Here is a 19,871-nt window from a genome sequence, read left to right on the forward strand (position 1 = left end):
GCTTGATGATTTTAATGTAGACCACACAACAGTGTAACTGAAGTCTTCACTTTTCTGCCAGTTGTTTTGGGTTAGAGTCTTAGTTGATATTAATAAATTCTGACATAAGCCCGTATTTCCCTTTTCTCTGCACACCACCAGGCAACATAAGTGATCCAGCTCTTTAGAACACTGCACTATCACAGCCTTAGGAAGGCAAGTATCTCATACTAGCACAGAGTTTATAAATTTCCTACTCATTCATCTACATCGTATCTCTGTTAAGAAGAACTTACATAAAACCCTGTACATTTAAAGCAACAATTTTATTTCACTCTTTTCTGGACAGATTACCAAGGGGACTCTGTCTGAATTCAGAATCAATTCCATGTTGAACAAACATTAGAATTAGGATCAACGGAAACAGCTCATGTGTGGTGCCCACCTTGTGTCACATTCTCCACAGTAATTCATCCTTTTGCATGCTAAATAAGTCTCAGAAAGGACCTACAAACTCTCACTGTGAGGTACTATCATTTTATTTCTCATATAAAAACAGACCAGAAGAGTGACACAATAGAGTGTTTATTTTCCATGCTTTTGACTCCAATGCCCACAGCAAAAGAAGAAATGATAATAACAGCAGTGTGCAGGTGCTGTGATGCAGTGGGTTAAGTCATGCTTGGCACATTATATTGGCTGCGTAGGATTCAGTCCTGCCTCAGCTTCCAATTCAACTTCCTACTAATAAGTTTAGGAGGCAGCAGATAATGGTCCAATGCCTGGTTTTCTACCACCCACACAGGAGACCCCAAATAAAGTTCCCGGCTCAGTCCTAGCTAGTATGTACATCTGGGAAATGAACAAGCAGATGAAAGAGCTCTGTTTCTTTCCTTGTTCAATCACTCTGCCTTTCAAACAAATACACACCCTTTAATAGAGAGAACTCCCTGATAACAAAAGAGATAGATATGTATAGAAAGAGAATCTACAACACAATAAGATAGCCAAGGCCCTTAGAGTCTAAGAACTTCAGTCTAGTGAACTTTCTGGAACATTTCAAGTAGAAGCCACATGCTCCACTGTCAAGAAAAGAGAGCAAAGACATTCTCCCCCTGCATCGGATGTTAGTTCAGGTTGCTTTTGTCTTTGTCTATTTAATGCCCAAGATTCTGTCAACTAGACTGTATCATCACCCTGTAAGTGCTTGCTTATGCAAAATTTACTACTATTCCAAAAGGCTATACCAAGCTATTCCCCATAGTATTAGTCTAATTGAATGCAACTCCTACTCTCAAGAGGCACATTCAATTATACTTGAAATTCATTAAACTAGGTAAAAGAATAGAAAGGAGGGGAAGAGGATAGCTGTTCTTTTACATCTCCAGTGCATTGCTTTACCTATTGTGCAAATATGCCCATCTATAAGCTAAGGGATAGAGACTCTCTATTTCCAGTGAATCCACTTTTCAAAGGCTCACTGTTGAAGAGAAAAGGATGTGCACAGAACTACCACCAGGAGATTCATGATTGTAGCAGGTAATGTAACTGAATACTTAGATCGCCAATGAATTGATGCTAAAAAGCCTAGTAATTCATTGTTATGGAAAATAGTTTCTAAATGAAAGTCAAATGGACTAAGGCTATTATTTTTTTAGTTTATTGCCAAGAATACACTTATTAGAGCATTAAAAAGACAAGAGGAATTTCTACCACCAAACTTTTCGGCATTCCATTCTCAACCAGCACTATTATAAGTAGGCTAAAGATGATAAATAAAGCACCTCTCCAAGGTTTTAACAAATCACACATTGAATTTTTAAGTATTTAATATTTAGAGTACTGCAATACCTGACAACAACTATCTCACCAAAGCCATCTTTCCAAAAGAAAAATTCTAAGTGATCTCTTCTAAAGAACTGCAAGGTTATTTTTATCTTAATCATATTTCCTTGTGACATGATTTCAATCTATTAGAAAAGGATAAGTTGTGTTTATCTTTTGCCAATACTCAAGCATGTCTTTTTCTGCTAACACAAGTTTCCAAACTCCTACCCAATCCTTAGAAACCTATTTATTCTTTAAAATACTTCGAAAAATTTCCCAGTGTCCCTTTACTCTTGTTGGTCTCTCTAACATCTTCACTTGGTCATATACTATAGGCCCAAGCTGGACAACTTGCTAGTCTTTTCCTGTGGTGCCACAAACTTTCATCCATTCATACCTTCGACACTTTTTTTTAGTTACATAATCTAATTACTTGCTAGGACACATTCTAAATCTTATTTAATCTCTTTCACCTCAATTTTCTCATATAGAATTTTAAAAATTATCTCTACATTACCAAAAAGCAATTGGATTTGCAAAAATGTGCGTAAAGCATCTGGTATAAAGTAGGAACTGAAAGTATATCCATCACCATTATCAACAGTAGGAGTAATCATCTTCTCTTTTGATTTGGATAAATGCCTTTTCTTTCTTCTGGGGAGTAGTATGAGGGAGCTATATTCAGGAAAAGGCAAAAGTACCAGCTATGAACTTAACAACTGAATTGGAATCTGGCTTTGCTACTAACAATGTATACTCAGAGTAAGCATTAAATTTCTGTGTGCCTCTGCTTCCTCATTCGTAAGTGAGGATGACACATAAGCACTCAGGCAAGAATAAGGAAGACAACTTGTTAAAAATCACTTAGCACTGTGCTAGCTCCAGAGCTTTTTGAATCATAATATTTTTGTTATAAACTCTATCATTATGGATCCTTTCAACAACGAAAAATTAAAGCATTCTTAAGATACAAGTAACTGAGTCAAATTTATCCTATACCTCATATTAAAGTTCAGCTTATCCTTTTATAAGAGATTTCAAAGAATCTAAAATGAAATGACTTGCCTAAAACCAACTGAGATGTCATGGCTCAGATTATCAAAAAAGGAAATCAACTCAATTTGAAATAATTCCAGGAAGCAGAACTACTTAGTAAATATATTAAGAAAACATCTGCTTTACAGCTTAAAAGCAGTGTATATATATTTTTCCAAGACAGACTGGCAGGAAGAAACTGGTAATACATGGCAAGTAGAATCAAGAATTTCAGAACAAAATATGACCATCTCTGTTCAGCAGTATTCAGGCTAAATTGGTCAATGAATCTAAGAAATCCCAATTTTTAACCATAAATTTAAGTGTTATTCATCCATCAAACCACTGAAATTAGGAACTGATATAGCATGAGCAGGACTTATCTCCCCAAAACTCAGACTTTAAACTTTAATCCCTTAATGTGAAAAGTTGATGGATTAAGGATAGAGGCTTGCAATCTAGGTCTTCTAATAACCTAAATATACCATGGTTCCATACACTTTGAATACTGAGATCACATAAATAAATCTCCAAGAAAACAATGGGCTAATCAGAGGAGACAAACATTTGGTCAACTTGATCAGTTATACCTCTCAGTACAAACTAAGATAACACATACAGCAAGTGCATCTGCAAAAAAACAATGCTTCCTGATAGACTAGCAGCCAGTTTCTATGTTTTAACAAAATTTCCCAGGAAAACACAGGAAAGGTATCAGTCTAGGTTTGCAGCAGGTGCCCCCAGCCCCAGCCTCCTATCCATATGTAAATTCATCTCACAACTTTTCTCAAATTCTAATAATCAGCACAGCTTGTCTTTGCTTAGCTCAAATTGTATTTCAATTCTGCTTCCTACTATTACGCTTACAAATTTTAAAAACTAAGTTTACTGTCTCTCTGCTAGTCTACTTCTTCAACCTTGCTAAGACTTGTCTTCATTCAAGTTTGGATATTCACCGCTTTAGCAACACCATGGCTCAAAGCTGTAGGGCCACAAAAAGTACTACACACATCTCCTTCATTCGTTTACTTCTGCTAAACTGTCTATAAATTCTCATTAAGACATTCCTTCTTCCTAAATTCCTACTCATTTTCCCAGTCTGGTTTCATTAACCTGCCTTGCCTAATCCAAACCCAGAACTATTATATTTGACTTTTTGTACCACCTGGTGACAACTCATTTGTCCAAACATCTATTTTGCCAAACTCTAATTGCAGGATGAGTAATTGTTGCTGTTCTCCCGTCAACTGCTGTTCTGTAAGGAAGGGCTTGGTAGAGGAGATCCCATTTGGCATGCTGATTTAGTCTACTTAACAGTATTCTTTCTTTATGCTTTTGAGTCACCCTTTTACTTTTTGCTTTTTACTTTATGCTTTTGAGTCACCCTTTTTCTGTCTCTTAACTATCCAAAACAGTGTTCACTGATTCTTTTCCATTTTCCTCAACCGCCTGAAATATCTGCCACTCTCTGTCTCATATTCTCTTCACATATTCTGAAGGAATGGTGAAACCACAGTAACCTTTTGTCTTCTTCCAACATTTCCCAGCTTTTCACTGATTGATTTCAATGGCGATTTCCTTTGACTTAGCAGGGCTACAGCTTAGTACAACTTCCACACCACCTTCATAACATTGCTCCATTATTTAGTTACCAGTTTCTCAACATCTTTAAGCATTCCATCTAAAGATGTGCCTGTTTTTCTATCTACAGAGACAGTTACGTCTCCTCTAATTTTTGAAGTCTTTCCTTAACCATGATGTTGTCTCTCTCTATCCTTTCTTCCCTGACCAAGTTTCCTAAACTTTTACTTTCAAGTTACTGTAACCTTGAAAGGTACTTGAAAAAGTTCATAGAGAATGCAATTAAAAGTTTGTGAATACTTTGGTGAAAATGATTAAAACTATGCATAGTTTTGTTTTCATAATATGTATTTCTTAGGAAGTATCTTCCTACTAAGTATAATCCTTTGCAGCATTCCTTCTACTTTCTATAATTCTGTGCATCAAATCTTTTGTGCCTATTATTTTACTAAAAGAATATTCACAGTTACCCAATTCAAGCTTTATTCAATCCTGATTTTCCTTAATTGTTCTGTGTAATGAGTCTTTATTTAGTACCCCAGGTCTTACAATTCTTGTCATTAGTTTTCCAGATAAACTCAAAAATTTTTAATAATTACCTTGATGTACGTAGCTGCCAAATCTCTATATGCACAACTTCATATAGGGAACATTCTTTACATATTAATTATGCAATACCCTTGCCTGGTTGAGGGCCAAATTCAACCTGCACAAACATAAAAATATCATCTTATCCCTCTGCAGTGGACCACTTCCTTTTGACCAATGATGTGAATCACATAGGCTGAGTTTTTCTTCTCACATCTCCTAGCTCCTCCTTTCTCACCTATACCACCAGGTCTCTTAACTTCTGCTACTCCAATCCCTCACAACCTTCTTCTCATTACTTTTGTGTCTATCTTTTTTTAAGACTTTTTATTTGAAGAAATTACAGAAAGAGGGGAGACAAAGAGAGATCAACTTTTGTCTGCTGATTAACTCCCCAAATGGTTTCAAGAGCCAGGACAAAGCCAGGAGCCATGAAATTCATTCAAGCTTCCCACTTGGGTGCCTGGGACCCAAGTACTTGAGTCATCTTCCACAGCTTTCCTAGGCACATTAGCAAGGAGTTGACCAGAGGTGAAGCAGCCGTTACTCAAACCTGTAAACACAAGGGATATAAGCACTGCAGCGTTCATCTGCAATGCCACAATGCTGGCCTGAACACAAGACTTTTATATTTCTTTCCATAGTTTCAATACATATATTTTATATTCATAAAACTGGTAACTTATAATATAAGATTATCAAATTTTCTATCACTTTTAATTTTTCTAATTTTGCTTTGTGACAATACAATCATCATTTTACCAAGCACTACTTGTCCCTATAATAGATAGCACTTAAGCCAAGTAGGTTCAAGAATATGTTTAATGCTTCCTTAAATCTAGCTTTGCTAGTGCCTTTCCATATAGCATTAAGTATCGTATAAATTTTCCATACAATTAAATCTACCAGTTCCTTTATCTTTTGAGTAAAATTTTACCATTTCCTTATATCTTGCTTAACCTAATACTCAGGAGTGATTTTCCTCTTATCTCAAAATTCTAAGTCTACATTTATGTCTCCTTTAATACATGCATCATAACCTATCTCTTTTTATTATAAACTTATCTGTTCTAATAGAAGATAAATTTTATCATGGTAGGGTCTGTTTTTAAATTATGGTATCCTGCGGAACTTAACATAACACAAGCCGTGTACTTGGAATTTAGTATTTATTTCTGAACAAATAAAAATGACTACATGTCAGTGGGTGCATTGTACAATACAATTATAAGCACTGTGCATACACAGACATATAATGATATTGTAAAACTCTCAAATTGTTAGATTACTACCTTTCACCCCAACAACCCCTATCAGTCCCTTGCTGGAGACATCCACTGGGCTCTCTACTGGCTCCAGGATGGAATGCAAATTCCTCAGCCGGGCATTCTGGGTCCTCTACCTTTGGCTCCAGCAGACACTTCTAACCTTATCTACTATCAATTCCTCCTTTGACCAAACTGGACTCCTCAGAGTCTCCCAAACTGTCCTCCTTTGTTCACATTCTTCCCTCATTTAAAATACATTCCATCTCTTCTCACCCTATTCAAATTCTACCCATTTCCCAACACTCAGCTCAGATTCCACCTGCTCCTTGAAGCCCAGCCAGACCTCAGCTGAAGAGCTCTTTCTTCTAAACTCCGAGAGAACTTACTGTTTAGCCCTGTCTCTTGCAACCCTCTTGAGAATGCAACCCTCTAACATTGAGGTACACAGCAACACGAAAGACAGCCTACTTTAATCTGAGAAAGTACATCACAACAAACATCTATGGTGAATTTTTCTAAAAGTCTGTATTTTAATGAGTTTTCTAAGTTTCACATTTTAATAAATTCACCAGAATGCCTATGTAAAAAAAATGGGATAGATGTAAATGTAGCTTGTTAGCCTTTTTGCACTAAAGAATCCACTGAAATAATGCAGCTTTTTTTTTTTTGGTCCAAATATTCAAAAAAAAAGTCTTATCTGCTCCAACAAAATGATGAGTTCCTGAAGGCAGGAATACCGTCACACACTCCTTTGCATTCCTTCAAGGGTCTTATACAGTTCTTGGTATTCATTAGAAACTACAGTGTCTGCTTAATTCCTCCCACCTACATAGTGTTATATAAACTATCATCGCACACAAATAGAATTCTACTGTGAGTACCCATCAACTTAACACCTGAATTCTAATGTATACATCTTGCCTATACCTACTTAGTATCTATTCCTGAAAAAAAAATGTTGTTTTCATGTTTCAAAACAAGTAATGGACATAGTAATTCTGCCTAAACACTTCCGCATTCCTTTCATGAACTGTATTTCATACAGATTAAAATGCCTTATCTGAAATTCTTAGGACCAAAAGAATCTAAAATTGTGGACGTTTTGCATTTGGGTCTATTTGTACAAATTTGACTGAGTGAGCACCTAATCAGAATGTTCACAATTTGATGGTTAACATTGTTACATAGTGGATAAAGCCATTGTTCACAGATCTGGGTACCAGTTTGAGATCTGGCTGCTCCACTTCCCTTTCAGCTCACTTCTACCATGCCTGGGAAAGCAGCAAGAGACAACCCAACTGTCTGGGCTCTGCACCAGCTGAGAGACCTGGAAAAAGTTCTTGGTTCCTGGCTTCAGAGCAGCCCAGCTCTGGCTGTCACAGCCATTTGAGGAGCAAACCAGCAGATGGAAGATTCCCCCAACCCTAATAATTCCATCTTTCAAATAACCAAATCTTATAAAAATATTCAAAATCAGAAATGCTTCAAAATTTAAAAAATAGCATTATAATAGCAGCGTCTGGGTTTTAGATGTATAGATTAGGGATACTCAACCTGTTTCTGACTCTATTTCTTTTAAGTAAAATATATACTTAATGAAATGCACAAAATATCTTAAGAGTGCTGCTCAATGGCACTTAACATATACATACATTTATAAACTAAAACTAAACCATGGCACAATAGTATGAAACCATCACCATAATTTTAAGAATCCAGACAATTATACCGCATTCTCAATTTATGGCATAAGAAATATTTAAGTACAAGGTTATAATAGACACAAATAATTTTAAAATCATCTTACATTTATTGAGCACTTACTATAGGTCAGACACAGTGCTAAACCCTTCACTAGCAATAACTCATTTGTTCCTCAGGGCAACTTCATGGTATCTATTGCATATTTGTGTCACTTCAGAGATGATAAAACTAGTGCATGAAGATGTTAAATCACCAGCGAGGTTTAAATTTCCTTAATTGCTTCTTCTTTCATAAGTAGGCCTAAAATTCAAACATTTTCTGATAAAGGTCATCAGCCTTAATCATTCCACTGACATGGATCTGGCCAAACAGTGAACAGCAGAGCAAGAGGAAAGTCTGAGAACACAGGGCACTGAAGAACAGTGTATCAGTGAATGTTGCAAATTAGCAGATGGTAAAATAAGCAAACACATGAAGATTGGAAGCAGATGAGCTGGCCAGGATTCAGACCCTCAATCATATCAATACGGAAAAATTGTTCGGTTGCCTAAAATGTAATCAATCTCACCAATGATGGGTGTTGCCTTCCCACTCATCACCACCTCACAGCAACACTCAGATTCAGTTCATACTGTCTCCATAGAGCCAACTTCTTAGGATCTCTAGCATTCTGGGTACCTGACAAGGCTATTTATTAACACAAAGGATTTCAAAGGAGAAAGCATCCTTTTTTCACATGAAAGCACTGCGGTGGCTAGTTCCAAAGGACTGATTTGTAATCTTAAAAACAACATTTATTCTTATTTGATAATACTCACTATGACTGAGCATGTAACAGATGTCGGTTACTGTGCTTAATATTTTAGGTAGACTAATTGTCCAAGGCAGGCTGTGTTAAGTACCTTATCAATTCATTTAACTACCCTAGCAACACTATAGGCAAGAACGAACACTCAGTTTATGAACCAGAAAGAGCAGCAGAGAGCAGGTCAGTAACTATTCAGCTTCACACAAGTAAGTGGCACATCCAGCTTGTAACTGGGGCAGTCCAGTTTCCAATGCCCAGCTCTGCAGCCTTCAGAATCCACATGAGTTACAGAGTGAGCCAACAGCTGCCTTCAAAGCATTAGCCCATGTTAGCTAACTGCAAAATTCATGGCTTCCTCATCATTCAATCCTGTTTTCACATTTAATATTAGTCATTTTCTACTTAACGCTCCTTAAGGTAAGTATCTGGATTTGTGCTGAAAAATATAAATAAATACCATTCAAATTAAGTGCACAATTTCAGCTAAAATATTTTCATTGCACCTCACCTGGAGTCCTTCCCCACCACCTCTAAAATGCAGCTTCAAAATACTGCCCAAGTATATTTTAAAAAATACAAACCCTATTGAATCACTCCTCTGTTTATAAGTCTGCAAGTCCCTCAGCTATTCATAAATGACTCCAAATTCTGTGCTCCTTGAATCTAGGGCTCTTCATTTTGTGCTTTGCCTGACAGTAAAGGCTCGTCACTTATACACAGACTCACACATGCATGTGCAAGTACTCCTGTGATTAGGGATAGTTTTGCCACAGCTGGAGACACCAGGCTCTGCAAAACCATCTATCCTCCATCCCTGGGCCATGGTTAAGCTGTCTCTCCTCCTCTGCAGAACTTCAGAACATAACCTTTATCATATGGTATGGTGGCCCCCTAATCCTGGAGCAGCAACTCAGATTGTGAACTTTTTGGCTTCTTGATAAATTTCTAAACATAATAAGTATTCCATGAATGCCTTAAAAATGTAATGTGGATATAGAGTTTATATGCCCAATATATTAAAACATTCTTTCTGCCGCTATATATATATATGCAAGAATATGTATATAAATATATATTTTATATACATATTAATATATATTTTATATACATATTCTTGCTCCTTCAATTATCATTCCTTTAACATTATGCCAAGCAAGTAAACTAAAGTGTCCAAATGCCTTATCTTTGTATCATTTGATTGTTTCCTAGACAATATGGAAGTTGCTTCATCATCGCTAAAATACTAAATCTAACAGTGGAGTTTCCATTAAGGAAACATTTAAGTAATATCAGAAAAATCCAAGTAAATTACAAATTCAAATCAGCCATGATATTGACTACATGTTCTCTGGATACAAAGTCTACATCTATGAAATAATCAATTTAAAAAAAAATCTGCAAAATGATTTTGCTTATTTAGTCTGTTAATATATTACCATTAAAATTAATGTAATTTGGTTCGTGATTACTTTTTCCTTATTTGCATACTCATAGGGCATCAGTTCAGCCGACACTTATTGACTTTATGATCAAAACTGCTAGACATTAAGACACAATAGCCATCGAGGGTGTCCTACCGATAAGAAATTGTGAGATTCTACAGGTGAAAAGCATGTATAAATAAGTATTGAGTATCTTTCAACATGGTCTTAGAAAAGGTAAAACAAACGTTTCTTCAGGAAGATAGAATAGCTCAGCAAGGATCAAGACTTTTGGTTAATAAGCACAATGGGAGTAGTCAAGTATTAGAGTTCAAACAGTGTGAACTCTAAAATCATACTAACAGGCCACTGAAACTCTTCTACACAGTTACTCTAAACTAGTTACTGATTCTTTGATCTGAGATGTATAAAAGCTGGAATAAAAATTGTATTGAGGGTGACAAACAGAATATAAAGCCATCAGCCATCACAATGTGTACAATAAATAGTAAGAATGCAGTCAATTTAATTCATAGTCTTCATTTACTACAATGCATTTTTCCACTCAAAATTCCCCTTATTTGTAACAGAGGCAAGAAAAAAATGACTAGTTATTTTAGATTTTGGTTCACTTTATGGAATAAAAAATGTTTCAGATTTGGTTCATGAGGAGTGTATAAACAAACCTCCTTGGAATGTGTTTAGCCAAGTTCATGTACCTCTTTTAGGGAAACAGAATACTAGAGACATGAAATAAACTAAGAAATCTGCAAAACCAGTAAATTTCTATGAACATAATTATAGTAAATTCTCATTTATAAACAATTTGGGGCTCTAAAATGATAGAACATAAATTTTTTATCAGCATTTCCAAACTTAGATTCTATGTGAAGACAACTTCTTCCTTTATATAGTTTAATATATATATTTTTCTGTTATGTTAGATGCTTGGAGCCAAAGGAAAAACCCTGAATTCTTTTTGGCCCTAACTCCAAGGAGGCAAAGTAAGAAAACATATATACATGCATGCACGTACACAGACACATACATACACATGCACACACACTCCACTTTATCAATTTCTCCATTGCAAGGCATCAGTGGGCATCATAAAAATCAGAAATTTCTGACAGCAGAAAATCTATAACCTATAGAATATGAAAGTCTAAAGTCAATCACAGCCAAAAGATCCATATGTCTCCTTGGTAGCTACAAGAGGTTTCTCCCAGAAGACACGGAATTCTGGAGTGGTATATTTCTGGTCATACCAATATTCTACCACAACTCAGGGAGAAATGACAAGCATCTGCAAAAGATGTCTACCATCCAGTTACTAGTTTATCAAGAAGCCTACCTGTCCAGAAACCCTGATCATCCCTCCAGGCAACAAACATTCCAAATCCTATTCTCATTAGGAAAGATCCAGTTAGCCACAGATGCCAACCAAAGTCTGCCAACCTACAAGGCCCCACGCAGCAAGAAAGGAACACCTTTATTCCTGCTTCTACCTCTTTAGTCTCTTTGCCACTTTCTTTCCTCTTGCCATGCTGGGCTCTTTGCTGCTTCCAAAACGTACAAAGCACATTCCCAACTCTTGGGTTTGGTACTTACTGTTTCTACTGTGAAGTTAGCAATAGCAAACAGTATTGACTATTGATACAATCCAGTTTTCAAACTCAAGAGAAATGTCACTAAATGTAGCATCTACTTAAAAAGACTCTCTCCAAGTGCAGCACAATTGTAACCACTTCTTGGTCATGCTGTTCCAATCCAAATGTATACATAACCAATCATACAATCTGCCATAACCACAGGAAGAAATCTCACAGATTCACACAAGAACTTGACAGCAAGAGAAAAACTACCTCAGAAAGTTGTCTTCAGAGCCTTTGCTACTGGCTCTTGCATAGCTCTGTTCTTTGCTAAGCAATGGCATGCTCTAAGCATCTAGTGCCATATCCCAGGGCAGATACAATCAGTAAAGAGAAAATATTACAAAAAGGTGTTTGCATTTGATGATAATCCCATACTCTCTCCAAACAATAATGAAGTTAAAGACCCAAGCTCAGAGCTTGGATTCAACTTTACTCAAATATTAGGTCAGACATTAGTGGTGTCAATCACAAGCCAGGTGCCTTTAGACTAGCATTTAACTTCCTAAGACTTGCAGGGTGGGAGTTGTGCATAAAACATGAATTTGATGGGAGGAGGGACTATTATTGACACATACGTATAGAGATCAACAGATATTTACTAAGTTCCAAGAAGGTAAGAAGTTTAATTTCATACTGTCACAGCAAACCTCTTGCTCTTACTACCATTTTATAGATAAGGAAATTCAACTACACAGAAGCTCAACTTGTCAGGGTTCACCTAGTTAGGAAATAGATTCAAACCCAGTTTCCTAGTTATTATATTGACAGGCTCAATAACTAACAATACATTGTACACAAACACCAGTCATTGCTGTTATTTGCCACAAGCATGTGCAAATCATTCCAATGTACATAATATATGCAAATATTAAATTCTAGCAAATTATCTTGTTCATTCTTTCATGACTTCTGTTTGAGAACAATTTGAAAGAGGTCTAATCTGTGGCTATACACAAATTATAAAAACGTCATTTAGAACCTTCTTTATTCATGATGTCACTTAATCTCCCAGAAGCAGAATCATGTGCAGAATGTAAACAATAATAAAATTAGATTACCATGTTTCTATTGACAACAGAATATTTGACCACAAATATATAAATATAGCCTGTAAAATGCAGCCTGAAACCATAATTTTATACACATTCACTCCAGTGTATTTTCCACAAGCAAGGTTTCTTAAAGATATTTTAGTTAGATAGAACTGCATTTTACTGAACTAAAGTTACAGTAAGGAAAAACAAATTCAGATAATTTGCTAATGTTTTAAGCTTTGTAGAAAGAACAAAAGACCTTAAAACCAGATTCTGATAACAAATTTGTACAACTAAGTTAACCTATCTTCCAAAATATGCAATATAAAATTAAATAAATTTTAAATGCTGAAAATTTAACCACCTAAGTCAAGATCCTATCCATTTATTTCTTGGAAATCTGATATGCCAATTCAAAATTACTATTTGAATTGCCATCAGAATTACTGAAAACCTATTCATATAAAGATTCCAACTGCATTTGATTTGATGCCATTTAAAGACAAATTTGTTTAAAAAGTTTAAGCTTCTTAAGTTTGAATCTAAAGTTACAATAAAGAAAACCTAGTGTTCTCAATTTTGTTCACTCACCCGTTTTTTGCCATTTTACCATTTTAACCCAAGACAACCAAAACATTCTAACAAGCTATATATGAACTGACCAATCATAAGATCTCAAAGACTTAAGATATCCAGAGAAAACAAAGATGGAATGAATCCTTCTTTGCAAACAAGGTCTTCATTAAGTACATAAATAAAAACTGTTTTACTAATATATCCATGCCTCCTTCGGAAAGAACATTGCCCAAATACTTCTCACATTGAACACAACCATTGATATCATGACTGCACAATAAAGGCTTTAATGTGTGCCCAAACATAAGAAACACTCTTTGGTCTGATGCTTTAATATTCATTTAATAGAAGCATCACTACTGAAAAGTTTATGCCTTAAGAACTATGCTTCAATGGATGCACAAATTATATAATATTCATAAAATATTTAAATAGAAATTTCTATCCCAAAATATCCTAAAAGACTAACTGTCAAAACCAGTGGAGAACATAGCTCAAACAAAGGCCTCAACTGGTGTTTCTGCAACTACCTGTTAGTCTCCTCGGAGTCAAGTTTAAATTGTTTCATAATAACCAAAATACTCATTCATTCGTGTGGATATCTGTCATTTCTAATGGTGCTTTTCTCCATGTAAGCCAAGCATTCACTTAGGCTATTTTATGTTTTTGTCTATTCATATTTTGAAAACATGAACTGAGTTACACCAATGATTGGCTGCACCAGTAACGATCCACAGAGAACCTGGAATAGACTACAAAAATATGAACAGTTGAAAATTTTGAAATATGAAACTTTAAAGCAACTATTATAACTGAAGGACATTTCATGTAGGAAATAAAAAGCACAGTCTTTGAGGTTGAAGTTCAGTGTCCTGCTGTCTCTATCCCGGAGATGAACCATGAAAATAGGCACCAGCCTAAGAACACAGAGCCTGCGAACACTGAGTCTTATGATAATCTGGCAGCAGACTTAAGAAGAAATTTAATATTCTCTGCCTCTCCATTCCTTCTTGTTTGTTCTTCAGATGAAGCTGTAGCTTTTGAATCTAGAGATTTTCTTGTTTTCTTAGCTTTATTTCTAGGGACAAGTGGTGGCAGGAAGTAAAAATGGCTGAGAAGATATCTATATAAATGCAGGCAAAGCTAATAACTGTGTACACTAAATGTAAATTTTTATTAATTTCAGTTGGACTATTTTCAACAAGGCAAAGGAAAAGTCAGTGAACCTTGCATAAACCACGGCATATATGCTTGGAAACATAGTGTTGTAGAGTTAGGGGAATGACTGTCATTCTGAAGAATGTCAGTTCTTTTCTTGTTTATTCATCCCTCTAAACACTACTGGTTTCAAATTAAACAAGATTTCAAAGAAGAAATAAGTAAATCCATAAGAATACTATTCCAAGGAAGTCTGCTGAATATTAATGAATTCATTAATTTTAACCTTAACTTCTATGTTAGGGACTTTGAAGAATGACACAAGCATGTTAAAGAATATATAAGGACATGATAAATTAATTCACAAACTTAATAATAATCTATCATTCTGATATTGCTTGGATATTGCTTGGCATGTAATATGAATCATGTAAGCTTCATATTTTCAAACACTATACTGAGATAAAATTGAGGAAATCAGTAGAGTGAAACTTTTTTTAATACTTCGGATTATTTATATTGATAGCTTTTGATTTCACTTATACTATCATTTTCACCAAACACACTAAAGCAGATTTCCAGAAAATAGTGAGATGAATAACTCATCTTTCAGAACTATCTGAAATAAGAGCTAAAAAATTTATTTCCAATTCATAAAATAAGGCTTCTTAGGTTAGGAACATTTTCCAGCCATTTTCCAGACTTAACGTCTTAGAGGGATACACAGTTATCTAGATTTTATTATTTCAACTTATTTTAGTTTTGTAAAAATATTATAAAATGCAGTATTCCTGAATACAAATGTTATATTAAACTAAGAAATACACACACTCTGAAATATACTATAATTCCACCTTCCCTTATAAAACAAGTCAAATATTATTCAACCAAGGCCATCTAAACACACACACTACCTCAACTCTGGTTCTTGTTTGATAGGAGACAATGTACCAATGATATGTTGAAAAATTAAAGTCTTCTTAACTCCTATTTAATATTTTCTTATCTAGAACACTGTTTGTTACTCATAATTACTTTCTTAATATGCAATAGCATATTCTTTCATGCATAACCATTTCACATACTTAGTCTTCCTTATTTTTAGGTTCTTTTAATGTGACTGTCTGATGTGGGCTTTGCAATGATGGAAGTGACTGTAGAAGTGTGCCTCTATGGCCCCTATGGGGATGCTCTGCCCATTGCCACTTCCTGGGGCCCATGGCATAGGGGCCGGCAGGAGTCCGGGTGACTTATCAATACCCACAGCAGGCTCACTTTCACCTGAAGACAAATTCCAAAGGGCAAGAAAAATGGACTGCTAGATTTTGTTCTTTGCTGCTCTATATAATCTACTTACACATTAGAATTGCCTTCCTATAAATAATTGAAACTTCTCTGATTGCCTATCGAAATGGGAGGAAGTTTCAGATAAAGAGGCATCTTATTCACTGATTTTTTTTTCTTTTTGCTGTACCTGCAAAGTGTCTGCTGTTGAAAGTAACCCTTTTCCATAAACATTGGAAATTACTGTATTGACTCTACAAGAAAAATGTAGAATATGTACATATAAAAATAATCACTATTGGTATAAAGGATGTCTTGTATCAGAAACAACTGATTTTATATTTTACCTATTAGTGTTAATTTCAGAATATTAGAAGTTCTACAGGATATTGGAATGCGGCACTAAAAGCAAATCGTTCAGTGACAATTTTATTTTTAAAATCTGTGTGACAAACAATTACTGTGGTGGCTAGGAAAGGATGGTTAAGCATTTGTCTACAGGTGGGCTTCTAACATGGGTAATTAATTGAATATGAGGTGCAACATGCTCAGAATTCAAGAGCATGAGACTTAGTAAGGAAAACATTAGCAAAAATATGATCTGTGAAAATGTTAAATTTTCAATAAAGTAGGAATAAATTCAATGCAATATGTAATATATCCTTTCACATGCTCAAGTGTTTAAAATATGCATAGTATTTAAATGGCTGTGTATAACAGGTCACAACACATTCGTATAATCTAGTTTAGACTTGGATATACATGAATTAAAATAGGCATTTTAGTTATGTAAAAACTACATCAGCATTTACATATATCAGTTATACAGAAATAACTGCTACAGTATTATACTTAAAGCACACTTTTTGATTTCTAAGAAAGCAAATAAAGTTTATGTACCTCTTCAAAATAAGTGCATATTTTGTAATTTCTTTACTTATCATATTCTAATGTCTGAGACCACAAGATGCTGGGCACACAGATTATTTTACTGACATTAAGAAAAACAATCACTCCAATGTTTACACTTAATCAAATTTGATTTTAGTAATAAAATGGAAAGTAAAATAAAGGAAATGGACCAAGCGTTCATTGCTCCTACAGTAAAATAATGCAAACTGATACTGTGCTGTGTTATAAACATGAACAAAAAGATAAAAGATGTTCAATGCTTACTAATATAATGCACACAATGTTACACATACATATATACATACCTCTGTATGTAAAATAAAACCAGTGTATGTAAAATTACAAAAGCCTAGCAATGTGTAACTTCTAAATCATGTAATGACAAATACTGATTCGTAAGTCAAAATGCCTTACGGGAAGACAGAACAGTAGTTCAGTGGCTTTCAGAACTGCAATCATAATCACCTAATAACAAGGCACATAATGATGAACAAACAGGTGCAAAGTAGACAGCAAGAAGGCAGATACTCACCTTCGGTGCCATTGGGAGTCATGGAATTATTATTTATATGAGAGTTATCGAGTTTGGGACCACTTGGGGATTCACTACTACCACTCAGACGGCTATGCGGGCTGGTTAGATCCTGCATTTCCATAGACCTAAAGACAAGAAGCCCTCCATTTGACAGATGTACCAAATTCGTAACACCACTATTTAATGTGCTAACGACTTGACACCTTTTTTGAAATACATTCATCCCCAAAGTCCCATTGTATCTGTTTTCTTATACTCAAAATAGTTCCTCTTACATTTTGACTATAGTCACCCTCTCATGACATGTGGTCAATTAAAAAACGGAACTTGCCCCATCTATGCGACCAAATATTCACATGGAATTCTATGTATTTTAATTTTCTGAGACAAAAGTACAGCATAGCTTTAACATTGAAAAAACTCAAAGGCATTATTTTTCTAAAAGAGAAGGCAAATATATAAACACACATAATAGAAATAAATCAGTTTTCTACAGAATTTGATTCATCTAATAAATTAGCACTAGCTATTCCCTTATAATTTACCGCCCAATTGTAATTTAATGAGTCTCCAAACCAAATAAAGCACTTAAAACCTATAGTCTGGTGACAGGGAATGAGACAGTCCTGATGCATGTGTTTACTCTGGCAAACTACTTAATTGTTCCTCTGTTCCCCTTGAAACAAATGCAGCATTAAAACATTATGATGTCGGCTCACTTGTTTGCTTTGTGGATTACGTACAGCCTGCCCAATTGAAAAGGGATAAGGCCAACATACAGTGAGTTCCAGAGCCACTAGCAGTTGGAATACCTCAGCTGTCACTTGCTCAAGGAAGCTAGAACAATTCTGGTCCAACACTGCAATTCTGCATGTTTACCACATTTATAAAAGGCTTTGGACTAAGCAGTTATTTATGCTGGGAAAAGCACAAAAGCCACGACTCACTCGCAGTCTATATCTAATGCTCTATCAATGAAGAGAGGATTTATTTAAAGGCATTAAAAACACACCTAGATAATATTCTCTAACAGTCAAGTTTTTAAAAAGTCTAAGACCTAATCACTGGATTTCAAACTTCATGTTTTTGTTAAAAAACAAAGGGGGGGGGGGCGGGGAGGGAAGAGAGAGAGAAAAAAAAGAGGGAAAAAAGCGGTGTGGGAAGTTTAATGTTACATATATGAAGCTAATATTATTTACTTCTCACCCCTACCTGGTCAAACCAGCTATAGTCATTTTAAAGCCACAGTCATTTTTACTTTTGATGTTTCTCTTAAGGTTTTAAAGCTGATGTACAATCCATTTAACATGAGCCACTTCATTTCTAAAGTGACTTTTTGCTTCCCCAAGTGTTTTCCATTCAAACTAGAAAGGGTTTAAAATCCACTTTTTCTCTCCTGATACTTATTACACACTCAGTTTGCCCAACACCAGCATTGCTGTTTTCAAACAAGGTTCTTACTCCCTTCCTACATACTTCACATTTTTTAACAAGAGCACACACACAAAAACTGTTAAGTCATGTCCAACCAAGGCTGGTACTATTAATAGATATAATTAAGAAATACTAGACAAAAATAGATCTGGGTCACAGAAAGGTAATCTCCACAAAATGTCAAATATCAACAATAATATCCTTACCTGCAACTTGAGGAAACAGCAACATCTGAACTGGTTTGAGATGTTTGCACCTGTGGTCAGGGGTAAAAAATTAGAAGCTGTTGTTAACTCTGCTTCAGGGTTAGCTCTTAATTACACAGAGCACATGGCTGAGATGGACAATGCTCTCTTTCAACCGAAAGAGAAACAGGAGGATACTGCAGCAGTGAAAGGCATATTGTCTTTAAGTTGAGGTCTCAACTGTTGTTTCCTCCTGCAGGTCTATCCTCCTCCTCCCCTTGTCAGGGGGGGAAGGCAGCCAAGTGACGGTATAGTGATTCATCACTGGCCTATGACAGCTGCAAACGGGATTACCCCTCCCCCAGTCAACATGCAAAGCAGCCTTGCTGGAGCAGCATGGAAAAGGTGCTTGGGGGAAAAAAATAGCTATTAACAAAATGAGTGTGTTTAACGGCAGTGCTGCCAGCAAGAATCTGCCAGCATCCTCGGAAGATCTTTCATCCTGTTATCACCAGCTGAAACGGAGCTCCCGCCTACCCCTTTGACTCCTGACAGTCTCTTCTTATCATAATGATTTTCTCCTACATCTATGCACTTACAAAGTGTCTGGGCAACTTTCAGACAGTGCAGGACTAACGACACATGGCTAAGCCAAGCTTGCAGACCCAAAGTCACACCACTGGGCAACATGCTAGTGTTTTACCCCATGCCAATCAAAAATTGAACAAGTGCTGATTCAGCTCTGCTCAGTAAAACAGAAAAAAAAAAAAAAAAAAAAGAGTTGGCTTGTTGGTAGATCTTTTTATTCTTTCATCTTAGAGAATGGATCCATTAACAACCCGCATCATGCCCGTTGGCCAGCAGTTTAGTCTCGTATGTGTCTAGGT

The 19,871-nt window shown here is 35.7% G+C and overlaps 1 protein-coding gene across 1 annotated transcript in view; it reads right to left on the reverse strand.

Annotated features, from left to right (window-relative positions):
• The window catches only part of EYA1 (EYA transcriptional coactivator and phosphatase 1), a 146,917-nt gene extending 127,868 nt beyond the window's left edge, over positions 1 to 19,049 (reverse strand). The window contains exons 1-2 of the mRNA XM_058668725.1: positions 19,006 to 19,049; positions 17,363 to 17,490 (exon numbers count right to left, since the gene is read on the reverse strand). Coding sequence (XP_058524708.1) covers positions 17,363 to 17,486 — 124 coding nt within the window. The 5' untranslated portion in view covers positions 17,487 to 17,490; positions 19,006 to 19,049. The remainder of the gene's footprint in view (positions 1 to 17,362; positions 17,491 to 19,005) is intronic.
• Positions 19,050 to 19,871: the final 822 nt, after the last annotated feature.

This window comes from Ochotona princeps, chromosome 9 (assembly GCF_030435755.1).
Source record: "Ochotona princeps isolate mOchPri1 chromosome 9, mOchPri1.hap1, whole genome shotgun sequence".
NCBI classification, from domain to species: Eukaryota; Metazoa; Chordata; class Mammalia; order Lagomorpha; family Ochotonidae; genus Ochotona; species Ochotona princeps.